The sequence below is a fragment of the Mytilus galloprovincialis genome, chromosome 5, assembly GCF_965363235.1.
Source record: "Mytilus galloprovincialis chromosome 5, xbMytGall1.hap1.1, whole genome shotgun sequence".
NCBI classification, from domain to species: Eukaryota; Metazoa; Mollusca; class Bivalvia; order Mytilida; family Mytilidae; genus Mytilus; species Mytilus galloprovincialis.
Window position 1 is genome coordinate 22,303,321 of NC_134842.1, and position 14,199 is coordinate 22,317,519.

A 14,199-nucleotide genomic window follows, 5' to 3' on the forward strand; every position below is an offset into this window, starting at 1 on the left:
TTTATGCCCTTGTCGTAGTGGAGGTTTTTTTTTTTTTAATTTAATTGCTGCAATTGCTATCTGTTGAAATTATGAAAAAAACAACAGTTGATTTTTATATCATTTATTAATGACGAAAATAAATAAAACATTCTTTGTACAAATACAATTATTTATATAAAACATAAATTTAGTTAAAAAATTACTTTTGCATGAAAATCTTTTTTATTTACATGTACATGTTTTGCTTATAAAAAAATGATACTCATTTTAAATACACACATACATTTCCATACTGAGACTTTTCATTCAATCACACAAAAAAGCCTTTTCAATTTTTTACAATTTTTTTCCCTGATATCAATTAATTGAATTATTGTCTTGATTCAATTTTATACATTTGTAATGCTATATCAAAACTCATTAATGCTGTGTTTATAAAGTTATAGAAGATCCTTGCATTCCATATTTTTAATTTCAATATTCAGTTTTATGTATAATGCATAACACTTCATGGGGTAAGGACCATTGTTTTTGTTAGACTCCATCATGTTCCCTTGTGTTAGATATTTTTTTTACAGAATTAAGGTTAAGGGGAGTTAATACAGTTTCAGGGGAGATAATTGTTACTATTTATTTTCAATCGTAACTACTCGGCCATTCTCGCTACGCAGTACAATAGCCTCGTATGCACTACGGAGAAATTCTTCTTAAATTGTTGGCCGGAATTGTAGTGATCCGCGACACAAAGAAGTTCTATCCTCCAGGTGGCGCTATAATTTGGTTACATATCACAGAGTAATCAAGAACTTTAACTCTGCCAAATATTTTGGCGCGAAAGAAGGAGCAAAGTAAATAAGTAACGGTAAAAAATTTGTACCATTCCAGTCGAAAAAATATAAAATTCAATCGGATCGGAAAATTTTCCGGACAGGAGCAAGTTAAATCAGTAGTGGTAAAAAAAATGTACCAGTCCAGTCGAAAAAATATAATTTTGAATCGAATCGGAAAATTTTCCTGACAATGATTCCTCCGCCTAATGCATACGAGGTTATTTCTTCGTGCAACCAGAAAGGCCGAGTTGTTCCGATTGTATTTATTTTAGGCAATACTCTCATTAATTTAACAGAATCTGAATTCTGAACTGTAAACCTTGAAAGTTAATAATTGGAAAAATAAACTTACTTGGTCAACTTTTGTGGTTTTTTTTTTAATTTAAAAAACCACAATGAAAGCCATCTCATATAATACTGAGTTTAAAACATATATAGAATAAAACATATATAGAATAAAACATATATAGAATAAAACATATATAGAATAAAACATAAAAATTAAGACAATTTAAATAATGCTGTTTGCTTATCTTATATAAGAACTTCATTAGATATAGATAAATATCTAGAAAATTAATAATGGATAATCTGTACGTCTATCTGAAGTAAGATGCAGATTTACATCAAAAAAAGAAAAAATAAATTAAAAGAGTAAAAGATGTTTAGATATAATGTTTGATTTCAGTTCAACTCACAACCATACACAATATCAAACACAATTTCATACATACACATACTTTAAAATACAACAGATCATCTTTTATTTTATTCTATATTTTAGTGTTTTTTTTATATCAAATGTAGCAAAGAATTTTCACAAGTTAATTTCTATTTGTTTATCATTATTTGACACATCAGATCAAATCCACATCATTTGGTCTCTGTTTGATCGTTGTAAAATTGGCTATTTATTATATATTGTAAACCAACTTATTTTCGTCTATACTTTACTTTGCCTTTAGTCCTTTATAATCCCAATTCGCAGCAATTTATTTTCTTGATTTTCAAATTTACTTTTTGTAAATAATATTTAACAGGAAAGATCCAAATTTTACACATCTGCAAAAAAATGTCTGAAGCTACAGTGGCAAAAGGACAAGTCAGTAATGTCAAATTTAAACATCTTTTATGTATCACTGAATTCATAAATCAAATAATGGTGAAATGTTGATTAATTACTTTTGACCTTGAAAACCTATAACCTTGAAAACATAATACCCACTTGGGCACACAAAATAATACTGATAATTGAGATCTCATTGAGCTGAAGAGAATAATATTTTTAAAGAAACTACTGCTTAAAAGAGAATAAAATATTGACAGTGTTTTGTGCTTTATTTAATAAAAATTGCAAAACAATATGAACTTAAAAATTGTCTTAACCCTTATTTCCAATTCAGTTTCTTGAACATATAAATATGTTACCAGAAACTTTTTTTGTAATGCACTAATTTTTCTGGACTTTGCATTTATAAAGATTAAGGTTTGACAATAAATGCAATCTCTTGAATTAGCCTCTAAATCTTATTTCAAGTCAGATTTTACAATAAATATAATAGAATGATTCTATATTCTGAAATTATTTGATTTTTACACATAGATATATTGCACACTACTAAATTTATCATGTAATACCTTCATAAACATATCTACACTTTTGGTATTAAATAAGATTTTTGTCTCCAAATGACCTTATATATGTCTCTGAATTACCTACTTGCAATTATTAATATAAAATTATGATGTCAAATATTTTGAATCGAAATGGACTATTGTACTGGAACTTGAGTGGTTTTAAGTAATGGCCGACTAATTTCACATAAATAGGTACTTTCATTTCTTAGGTAATTTGTATACTAAAATAATTGCAGAAAACTTCTCATAGTATAAATTAAGCATGACATATGACAATCTGTTACTTTTGTTCAAAATGTTCATTTTTCATTTCTACATAGTCATACACATTAGGATCTTCATCTTCTTTGTCTTTCTCATCAGATTTCTGGTTATTAGTGTTCATGTTTATATTTTGATAAGTCAGGTTACTAAAAGCAGACAGATCTTTGTCATTTGTTTCTTCTTCTGGTTGATCATATAAATAAGAGTCTTGGTCAGTATTATTCTTCCCGTTTAAGTCCTCAAACTCATTTATGGCATTTTCTTCTTTTGTATTTGAACAATCGCTTTCCCTCTTAGTCGTTTCATCTGATTCAATTCTTTGGGAATTTATAGTTACGTTTTCATATGAACCTCGATTTTGAACTTCACAAACTGCATCTTTCTGCTCAAATGATTCTCTTTTTTGATCATCGGACAATGAATGAATTTCAACTTTTTCTTTACTTTTTGTTGATGGAATGTCCATTGCACTCTCTGCTGACTCATCATCTTTCATTGTCTCATCTCCTTGTTTATGAGTCGGAAGTTCCTTGTCTAAATTTTCCTTTGCAATTGCTGGATTATGTTTAGAATCGTTGTTTGGATTATTTTGTACATCATCTTCATTGATATTTTCATTTTTTTCCAGTGTCATTTCCTTATTTGTTGAGGATTTTTCAGTTTCAATATCCAGTTCACCTTCCTTACAGTCAATACTTTGTGAACACATGTCCCTGTCTTCCAAATCTTTAGATTGTTCTTCCATTTTAATTTCTTCTTTGTTTTCTTCTTTTTCATTTGAATTGTCACTTACTTTATCCAGTGCTTGTTGATTTTCATCAGTTACAGTTTGAATTATAATTTGTGGTATATTTTCAAGGGGAAATAATCTTTCCTCCGTAGCACTGTTCTTTACATCTGAATTTTCAATAACGTTATCCAAGTTTTGTGTATTTATTTCTTCGTTAAACGTCTTAGATTTTGGAGATTTATTGTCATGGTTACCATTTTCTTCTTCATCGGACATGTCTAGTACATGTTCTCCATATTTTTCGTCTAACTGCTTTTTCGTCATGCCACGCTGTTTGTCTTGTTGGCGAGATTTTCTAAGAAAGTCGGTGGCACAAAAGGCACCAAGTCCACGGTGACTAATTAACGGTCTGTTGGTTGGCTGGATTGGTCTTGCTAGCCCAACATTAGGTTTCTTCCATAACTTGACCTTTTCCTCCATTTTTAGTCGTTCATTTTCTGCTTCCTGTAGTCTTTCAGTTGCTTTCTGTGAAAAAAAATATGTAAGTTGTATGAAAGTACACAAGGCCAAACAAATATATGTGTTTAAAGGTTACCAATTGAAGAACATTAGTAAAGATTTTGTGTTCAGGTTTACCTCCTTAGGAAAAATAAGATCAGTTGGTATAAAAAAAAATTGGGGTTTTGACATCATGACTCTTTTGCCTACAATCCATCATGGCTTATCACCAAATACAACTAATTAGGGATGTCAACGAGTACTCGAGTATTTGAGTATTGCACTGTGGTACCAAGTATCAATTACTAAAATCAATGTCTTGTTAGAATGTTGTTGCTTTCTTAAGCCTTAACACAAATTTCAAATATTTGCAACATAATATTATAGGAAAAAATAATGTTAGATCCATCTCTTTTCCATGAAAACTATCATCTATTAATGAAAGCATACACTGCTTTACTCCATGAACAGTTATTTCCAATCAAAAAGTAAATACACAATTGACCTCATCATACTTTTATCTGCAGCTTAATAAATATCCATGTGTATATTTTTTGAAGATAACTTACAATTTTTAAGATTCTAAAGGCATTTAATTTCCTTATAATTAAATCTAGAGAATTTATCTGTTTATAATAATTTTAGTTTGTTTTAGAACTTAAATAGTTATCTTAAATTTCATATGCACTTACATATGTAACTTGGAATTTGACTTTAAGAAAACAGTCTTACAGAGTCGATGGGGCTGACAGATATCTGGACAAAATATTGTGACTTATAGTCTGGAAATATATGTACTGTATTATCTTGCAACTGTCATCGCATCATCATAAATATATCATAGAGTCAAAGGGAAAAACATGTTAATGGGCTTCTGAATTTGTTTTGGTAGATTTTTTATAATCTTACTAACCTTCCTGTTTGAAACAATATGATTTTTTGATCCAGCTTTTTATAACTCATTATACATAACCATACCTCTAATTTCTCAGAAGCTTCAACCCTCTCATTTTCTAATTCTGACAGTTTTGCTTGAGCTTCTAGAAGAATTTGATCTTTTTCTTCCTTCTGATCTTCTAGTCCTTCCCTCATCTCTCGTTCATGTTTTAGTATTTGTTCTTGTTCTCTTTTCAATTTTTCCAATTCTTGTCTTTTTTCACTTTCCTCATCAAGTAATCTAGTTATCAAAAAGAATATATGTTCAATATATAAAGAAGATTACTAGAGATATTTGATTATATTTTTAGGCATTGATTTACTTTCTATAAAGTTGTGTTTAATTTGTCAATGTACATTTGTTCCTTCTATCAGATATTCCAATTGAAACTTTGTTATCAACAATTTTATAGTATCTTTTCAACAAACTCAAAGTTGCCAGTCTTATATTTTTAAGCACCAGACTTGGGTTTTGACTAATAAACAGTTAATGAATACCACTTTTAGCAGATAACTGTATCACAATTCTAAAGAAACTGACAGAAAACAGCGTCAAATCATTCATCTGGAATCTGTCATTAGTTGTCTGCACTTGGGCGTATGTCTTTATAGAAATTAATTGTGAATGTTGAATTGGTGAGCTTAACAATCATCATGTTGAATTAGAATTAATTTTAATATGTTTTGAATCTGAATGTCAGTATTCTTCATGTCATGCTTTATGTCCATTTGCATTCTTCCATAGCACATTAGATCACTATCAGTTTTTATGAGGTTTGTGTTGTTCAGTCTTTATTGTAGTGACTAGTGTTTTGAAGACTTGTTGTCAGATTCTATTGACAGGAGTTTTGAATGTCCCCTCTGTATCTTCAGCATCTTTTTAAACATGTGTCAGCTAAAAGAACAAATGTTTCACAATTCAAATGTACAGATAAGATCTCCATTAGGCCATCTTTTTAAAAGATCGATGGAAATTCATATCAAGCAATTCCTACATAATTGTTCCTTTTTATTTCAGCATTGTTCAAAGTACAACTGACTTTCCAAATTTAGTTGTGAGGTCAAGATTGTGTTTTCAATGTTTTGTAAGAAAAAGACTTTTGCTTTGTAGACAAAACAAAAGAAGAGTGTCAAACATGTATTAGAATATAAAATAAAATATATCCTTACTTTGCTTGAAGTCTTCTAACTGTCTCTTCATCTTTCTTTGCTTGTCTTTCTAATTCTAGTAGTTTTTCTAACTCTGATTTACTAGCCTCTAATTCCAGCAACCTCTGTCTCTCAGCTTCTCGTAGTGCCTCTTGTTCTCTAAGTTGTGCTTCTAATTGTTCTCTTCGCTGACAAGAGGAAAGGAAAAACATTTAAATTTTACATAAAGGACATGGCTTATAAACCAAAGTTATACTTTATGAATGATTATGTGTTTTTATGATCAGAGCCCTTTTATCTTAACAGTAACTGGCTGCCTAAACATTCCCAATTAGAGGCAACAATAGTATACCGCTGTTCAAATTCAAATTAAGAGAAATTTCTATCTTCATTATAATGTTTTCATTTTTACAAAAATGTTACTTTTGTATCGGACAAATATGAAGTTTCAGTAGTACCGATATTAAGATCTTTGATTTATTCAGATACTAGGTAACATCTGAAAGTTTCCTTTATGATTTCTTCTGACATGTAAAATTTCATTTATGGATGATTCAGACATACAAGTGGACCTGTCCAGATTTCCTTAATTTAAGAGTTTTGTTATCCACACTAATTGATATAAAAAATTAATGGTTTCTTCAGAAATGCTTATTTTTTACAAGTTAATACAGCCTTACTCTTTTTTCTTCCTCTAATTCCAAGTTCCTCTGTCTTAGCATCTCTTCATTCATCTGTTCTCTCTAAAAAAAAAAAAAAAGAAAAAGAAAATTACGATCAAGAGTTACACTCATTTGCTTAAGAATTTGACTTCATTTCAAAATCCTCCTCCCTGCTGAAAATCAAATGGTCATCCCCATATTCCTTGTTCTACATGTTAATTGTTTTATATTGTGTTCCAATCACTTACTGTTCTACATATTACTTATGTGGGGTTCCCATTACTAAATGTTCGAGTAATTGATTTTATATTGTGTTTCCATAACTTATTCTACCTGTTCTACCTACATGTTGATTATTTGGTGTTTCCAGTTTCCAATTGTTTCAGTGGATTTATGCTGATTTTTTTGTGGTAATATATTAAAAGTTTGTTTGGATATAAACTTGTAATCATTTATGCATTCACACTATCTATTACCTGTTTATATCCTTCTTCTGTCTGTCTATGTAAGTTTTCCTCCTCTTGTCTTTTTCTTTCCTCATTTTCTTTTTCCATCTTGATGATATTTCGTTTCTGTCTGCGATGTTTAGATAATTCTTTATGATGGTGATAGTGAGGGTTTTCACAGTTTTCTAAGGCTATTTGTATACCTGTAATACAAATTGAAATAACAGTTGTGAAAAAGGCCATTTGTACTATAAGAGGCAAGATGATAATCCATCTCTCTTTCTATCTCTTTCTCTCTTATACTAATTTAATTTTACTAATTTAATTTTATAGGATACACATTTCAAGTTTACATTTTGTTCAAGGTATTTCAAATCAAAGTCGATTTGACTAACACTACCAAGTCAGGAATGTGACAGTTGATATCCATTCATATGATGCGTTTTAGCTTTTGTTTTTGCCATTTGATGATTTTTTATTAGGGACTTTCCATTTTGAATTTTTCTCAGAGTTCGGTATTTTTGTTATTTTGTACATTTTACTGCTTTTCTGATGAAGTTGTCTTCTTTTTGGATCTACACATGTCAAGTGTGGGGAGGGGGCAGTGTTCCAGGCAGTGTATTTAGACTTTGCTATTTTATTTTAACCTTTTCATTATTCCATATCACTCATCTGTAATGGTACCACCTAGGTGGTTTGCTGATAGGAAGCTGCTTGCTTTGAGTACTGGAGGTTATAAACTAAATACATGAAAATTTATTATGCTCTGCTTCTCCACTAAACACAAGGCTTTTATGAGCTAAGAATAGAAACTGGTTGGCTACGAGTGAGACTTATAATGTTTGGTAGGGCTGCATCATGATGTCTTGCTGCAAACGTACCTAGTGTGTTAATCTAGAAAAAAACAGGGTTCAACTTCTTCATTATGAATAGCTTGTCATGAAATGCATGAAACATATGCCACTGGACATAAAATACCAAGCCATCATCTGTTATATATGATTTCAATAATGTACTAAACATTGATTGAAAAAAAAACCTGAACAGTTTCTTCTCCCTACTGTTTTCCACTATTATATACACTTACATGAAACCCATTCATTCCTAGTTTTTAAGTCTGTGGCACTCATCTCGTATGGTTTCTGTTGTGTATTAAGTACAAACAGATTACGTTTCCCACCTTTATCAGGTAATATCTGTAAATTAATGAAAGAGTTTAATTCATAGAATACATATATTTATTAAGAGCTTAAATTTTAAAACAAATTGAATTGAATGAAGTAAGATGAAACACGTTTTCATGTTTTCATTACTTTTTTTGGTTAATAGTTATTACACATCGTTTATGCATAAATATAAAAAGTTCCTTTTAGAATTGATTTGTAGTCATAAATAAGTCAATTTGGAGAGTTGAAAATAATAGCACACTTTTTATTTCTTAGGTTGCTTTTTTTTCAAACCATATATGGAAGTTCCCTTCGTTAGTTTGAAAATCAACTGACGTATTTCACAGAGTACAGTACTGTATGTTGTAAATCATTTACAAATCATACATAGGTATTACACATCAAAAAGAACAGTTCCCTTCATATGTTTCTGATTTATTGATGTTTAGATTTGCAGTTTCATTGATTAAATACTGACCTCTACAGTTTGAGATTTGTTGAATACGACTGTTCCTTTCTGGTGTTTTTGATGTGTTGAGGCATAATACTTTAGTTCTGTTGGGTTTAGTACCATGTATCGTTCTTTCCAATTCTTTACTTGGTGTCCACGCTTAAATAAGCTACCCTAGAAACATATATTTGTTTATAAATACAGACGAAATTATACAGTAACCTATATCTTCGGTTTTTTTGGAAAAAAAAGTTTGTTTCCAGGTTTTGGTGAAAAAAATAATTTGTTTTGGACCCTGAGAAAAAAAAATTGTTTGTTTCACCCTCAGCTCCCACTATATGTAATGCTAAAATTGAAAGAAAAAATTTGTTTTCGGTTTGTCGCTAAAAAAATAGATTGTTCTTCGCCAAAGGCGAAAAAAAAAGTTTGCACAGAAAAAAAAACCATAGCCCCCCCCCCCCCCCCCCAGAAAATCAAATGGTTGCTGCCTTAGGACTTTTATAGCCATTCGGCAGCTGTATTACAAGGATAACAACAAGAAAGAATATGGTATGGAATTATGTGCTCCATCATGGTCAAACCCAATCATTGAGAATTACCTCGGTGTTTGATGGGAGACATTAATTGCGGTCTTCAGAAATTTCCAAAACCGTTTTATTTATATGTTTTATACTTGCCTGGTGAACCCCATATATATATATAGAGAGAGATTAAAATTTTAGAAAATTCTCGTGTTTAGTATAAATTTTTTATTTATCATAACATACTAATTTTTTGCCGCAAATGGTTAGTGCTTCGGACTACTAACACAAAGGTTCCTGATTCGATTCCCGTTCTGGGATAAAAATTTCAGGAACTGAATTTTCGGCCCTCCCTTGACACTATTTGTTGATAATTCGTCGGAAGGGGACGATAAATGGCTGACCCGTGTTAAGAGAGAGCCATATCTCTTGCACGTTAAAGACACCCTTGTAGATTTCGAAAACGAACAGGCTAATTCCGCTACAAGGCAGCACTCGAAGCCGCAAAGTTGAAAGGGATTAATATAAGTTGCAAAACTTGTTTCCCAATCCACTGTAAATAAATATGTTAAGACTAACAAATCTTTCATGTCTAAAATGTCCGGGCCAACAATAATCTACAATGAATTAATGTTGGTCCATATGTAAGTATGTGTTAAGTACATTTAGTTAACTATATAAGGTGTTAAGTTTGCATAAACAGTTTTAAGAGATAAATTAGCCCCTCCTTGAATTTTTTCTTTAGTTTTGAAAGTCTTTTTTGGGGGAATTTCGATGAATTGTATATCCTAGATATATAAAATTCTCTACTTTGTTAACTTAAGACATATATAAGGAAGAAGGCTCTTGTGAATAGTACTTCCTGAAAAATGATCTGTTCATCAAGTAAAGAAAATAATATTAAAGGAAATAAATCCTTACAAGTAGAAGAGGAAGAGTATACAAAAGATTCGTGTCAAAGTAACCTTTATCTTCACTAGCTACGGATTACTATCCAGTCTCCCTTCACAGGAGACAAGGGTAGGTCGTAATGTTAGGCTAGCTAAGATGAGTAACCTTAATATTTAGAGATTGTTAAAAGAATATATATAATCCTTAATCCTAATTAACAACTTTCTTCTTGTCTAGAAGTGGTTATGGGTGCACCATTAAGGTATTAAGAACACAACAGAAATCACTAAAATTCGTTTGACATAAAAAAAAATCCTCATTATTTTTATCTTTTTTTACTAAACATTGACTTGACTTTATTACCTATTTACAATTTTACTGTTTGCTTCACGGATATTTACGACTAAAAGTCAAATTGTTTTATGTTACATATTAAATATACTAATCTTGATAACAAACACAAATATTGAATACAATTCGACAATAGCTTTTCCTTGTACGATAATAAATTTCATTTTTTATTGAATTAATTTATTTGCTTATCTATACACAGGATAGTTTTATGGCCATGAACTAAATAACAAAGACATACAAAAAACGACGTAAATATAGAAATGGAAATTCTACGTTTAGTAACAAACAGCTGGGAGTTTAGTCCCTTGTATATGATGATCGTGACGTGTGCTAGATTAGTGTTTTACCGTCAATGGCAATTATTACATAAAAGGACGAGAACATGTTAATAGGGTTTTGGACCCTGCTTAATATTTTCCAGACATGCTGGGTATGATTATGAACGTGCTATCTTTCACAATGTTATAGTTTGCGGTAAGAGATGTTACCCAATCCGGACACGTTTTGTTTCACGACCAACACGTCTTACTCCTTAATCTTACCCCTATATGCCGCGTGCTGATCTGAGAAGCAGCATGTACCAATGTCTAAGTCTTTGGTCGAACTTGGTCGGGGATTGAAACAACAACCTCCCGCGCTGGAGGCGATCACCTTTCAAGATTCAACACATCCAATTGTAAACATTTTAGACCCATTGAACGTGTTAAAAATTACAGACTGGTTGAATAAGGAATTGTAATTTTCAAAAAATCAAATGCAATTATAAATGTCTCCCTTAAAATAAGCAGTTTCCGATTCATGACTCCACAATTAATGCCAGGGGCGGATCCAGCCATTTTAAAAAGGGGGGAGGTTTCCTAACCCAGGACAAAGGGAGGGGGGGTTCCAATCACATGTTCCCATTCAAATACATTGATCGTCCAAAAAAAAGGCGGGGTCCAACCCCCGGAACCCCCCCCCCCCCTCTGGATCCGCGCCTGAATGCAGTTTATATAGCGTTTAATACCAATACATCACTATATTTGTGGGTACCAAAACTATCTTCAAAGCGTTAACTTCCTCCTTTGTTTAATAATCTTTTGAAAAAACGTCAACATAGCAGGAGTTTTAAAACGACAGTTGCGATCCCATTATTTAGTCTTAATATCAAATATTGTCATTTTTACTTCTAAACTTCGTATAATTAAAAAGGTTCATTGTTGATAAGACTTTTATAGAAAATGTTCTATAGAGCACCAACCTTTTTCAAGATGTCAATAACAAACTGTTCATGGACTGTATCTACAGATGATTTAAGTATTCCTTCTTTCACATGTTTAAAGATATGTACAAAGAATGTTGACAGATATTTCTGGTATGTCATGGGTTCATCACCAAAGTCATCAATAGCACTAGATAATAAATTGTGATTTCCAGTTTGTGTTAAAATGGCTTCAAAGATTGTAGATGCCTCTTCTGGGTCTAATTTGAGTGGAAATACAGGTTTATTCGAATCGTCTTCTTCTGAAAACAAATTATGCATCAGCCATAACTTAAATGCCATGTTTTCTGGGACATCGTCTGGTATCGTTTTCCCTTTTTGATTATTGTAAAATAAAACCCAACAGACTTGGTGCACGTGTTGATAGTCGATGCTTGATAAGTCCATGGTTTCATCTGAGACTTTGGATAATGGTTCAAACATTAATGACTCAAGAATAACAAAGTATGATTTAAAATCTAGTTCTGTTTGGTCTGTTTTGTCATGGAGTTCTTCGGATTTTTCGATTCCTAGAGCATTTCCTATACTGGCAGTTAATACCTATAAATGTACAAGTATGGAACATTGAATAGAAAACAATTCGAGATTGGTTTGACTTCTTTAATTTAAAGTTACATTATCATGTCTAACATGCATTTGTTCATGCTTTAAAAGTTCCTGATGGAGGCAAATCCAGAAATAGACGTTAGAGCGCAAATAATTCAGTTACATTTTTTTTTATCATTTTGTATACGGTAAGTAATATACGACGATGTAAAATGTAAAGATTAAATACTATAGTAGCTTGTATGTGTGAATTTGAACCTTAACTTTTATGTGTGAATTTGAACCTTACCTTAAATGTGTGATTTTGAACCTTTCTTTTAATGTGTGAATTTGAACCTTAAGTTTTATGTGTGAATTTGAACCTGACCTTAAATGTGTGAATTGGAACCTGATATGAATTTTAACCTTTCCTTCAATGTGTGAATTTGAACCTTACCTTTAATGTGTGAATAAGAACCTTATGTGAATTTCAACCTTACATTCACTTTATGAATTTGAACCTGACCTTTAATGTGTGAATTTGGACTTTACCTTTAATGTGTGAATTTGGACCTTACCTTTAATGTGTGAATTTGAACCATTTCGTTTTGTGGATCAATCAAAGTTTGGAAGGCGTACCATATACTTTTCATTGATTCAATCTTTAAAAGTTCAATCGAACTCGACCATCGTCCTCGTGACACTTTTGCTCCTCCGTGTCGATGAGGGTCTCTGATCGAAAATCCGGGCATTCTGCGTCGATGTCTGAAACTGTTACGAAAAGATGCATTATCAATATAAAGAATAGACGGTCGCCGAGTAGCCATCTTTACAAGACGGAAGTGACTATTTCAATAATATCTACTACCGGATAAATTGAATCATTTTAATACTTACAACTGAAGAGATTAAAGTATTTTTGTTGTAAATCGATGATTTAAAAAGCGTAATGTATTTTCCCTCAATAGCACATACACAAACGGAAGCTGAGTGTATCATTTGCCTTCAATGTATTGAAGACGAATTCTAGTTTATCTTAGTGTGTCCAAAATATATGGAACTTAGAGTAAAATGTATTTAATAGACATATTACTGGTCGTACGGGTAGGAAAAGTGTGTTTAAATTTACTGACACTTTGAGTTTAAATAACATCAGACAGATAACCAATTGAGAAAAGAACATCAAATAGTTAACCATTCAGGAAAGAACATCAAACAGTTAACCATTCAGAAGAAAACATCAAACAGTTAACCAATTCAGGAAAGAACATAAAAATTAACAGATAACCATTAAGGAAAGAATTTCAAACAGTTAACCATTCAGGAAAGAACATCAAACAGTTAACCATTCAGGAAAGAACATCAAACAGCTAACCATTCAGGAAAGAACATCAAACAGTTAACCATTCAGGAAAGAACATCAAACAGTTAACCATTCAGGAAAGAACATCAAACAGTAAACAAAATGCAATTCAGGAAAGAACATCAAACAGTTAACCATTCAGGAAAGAACATCAAACAGCTTTACCATTCGGGAAAGAACATCAAACAGTTAACCATTCAGGAAAGAACATCAAACAGTTAACCAAATCAGAAAAATACATGTCTACTGCATTTAAAATCAGAGACAATATTGTAACACGAACATTTTTAGCTCACATGGCCCGATCTAAGGGCCAAGTGAGCTTATGCCATCACTTGGTGTCCGTCCGTCGTCTGTCGTCGTCTGTCGTCGTAAACTATTTCAAGAATCTTCTTCTCTGAAACTACTAGGCCAAATACTTCCAAACTTTAACTGAATGTTCCTTAGGGTATCTAGTATCCGAAGTTTTGATCTATCAACAAACATGGTCGCCATTGCTAAAAATAGAACATAGGGGTTCAAATGCAGTTTT

General features: G+C 31.6%; 2 protein-coding genes across 4 annotated transcripts in view; one reads left to right on the top strand and one right to left on the bottom strand.

Moving 5' to 3' along the window:
• The window catches only part of LOC143075413 (electron transfer flavoprotein beta subunit lysine methyltransferase-like), a 58,318-nt gene that overhangs the window by 27,442 nt on the left and 16,677 nt on the right, over positions 1-14,199 (top strand). Inside the window, exon 1 of one of the 2 annotated variants that reach the window (XM_076250811.1) lies at positions 10,856-10,948. The exons of the other annotated variant lie outside the window; for it this stretch is intronic. Within the exon in view, the coding sequence (XP_076106926.1) occupies positions 10,942-10,948 (7 nt within the window). The 5' untranslated portion in view covers positions 10,856-10,941. Of the gene's footprint in view, positions 1-10,855; positions 10,949-14,199 lie in introns of those variants that run through there. 2 annotated transcript variants of the gene reach the window in all.
• The window catches only part of LOC143075409 (uncharacterized), a 34,354-nt gene continuing 20,242 nt past the window's right edge, over positions 88-14,199 (bottom strand). For both annotated transcript variants that reach the window (XM_076250805.1, XM_076250806.1), the window contains exons 2-10: positions 12,883-13,075; positions 11,759-12,319; positions 8,780-8,926; positions 8,223-8,331; positions 7,166-7,338; positions 6,708-6,770; positions 6,049-6,215; positions 4,921-5,119; positions 88-3,969 (exon numbers count right to left, since the gene is read on the bottom strand). In XM_076250805.1, the coding sequence (XP_076106920.1) occupies positions 2,731-3,969; positions 4,921-5,119; positions 6,049-6,215; positions 6,708-6,770; positions 7,166-7,338; positions 8,223-8,331; positions 8,780-8,926; positions 11,759-12,319; positions 12,883-13,075 (2,851 nt within the window). In that variant the 3' untranslated portion in view covers positions 88-2,730. The remainder of the gene's footprint in view (positions 3,970-4,920; positions 5,120-6,048; positions 6,216-6,707; positions 6,771-7,165; positions 7,339-8,222; positions 8,332-8,779; positions 8,927-11,758; positions 12,320-12,882; positions 13,076-14,199) is intronic.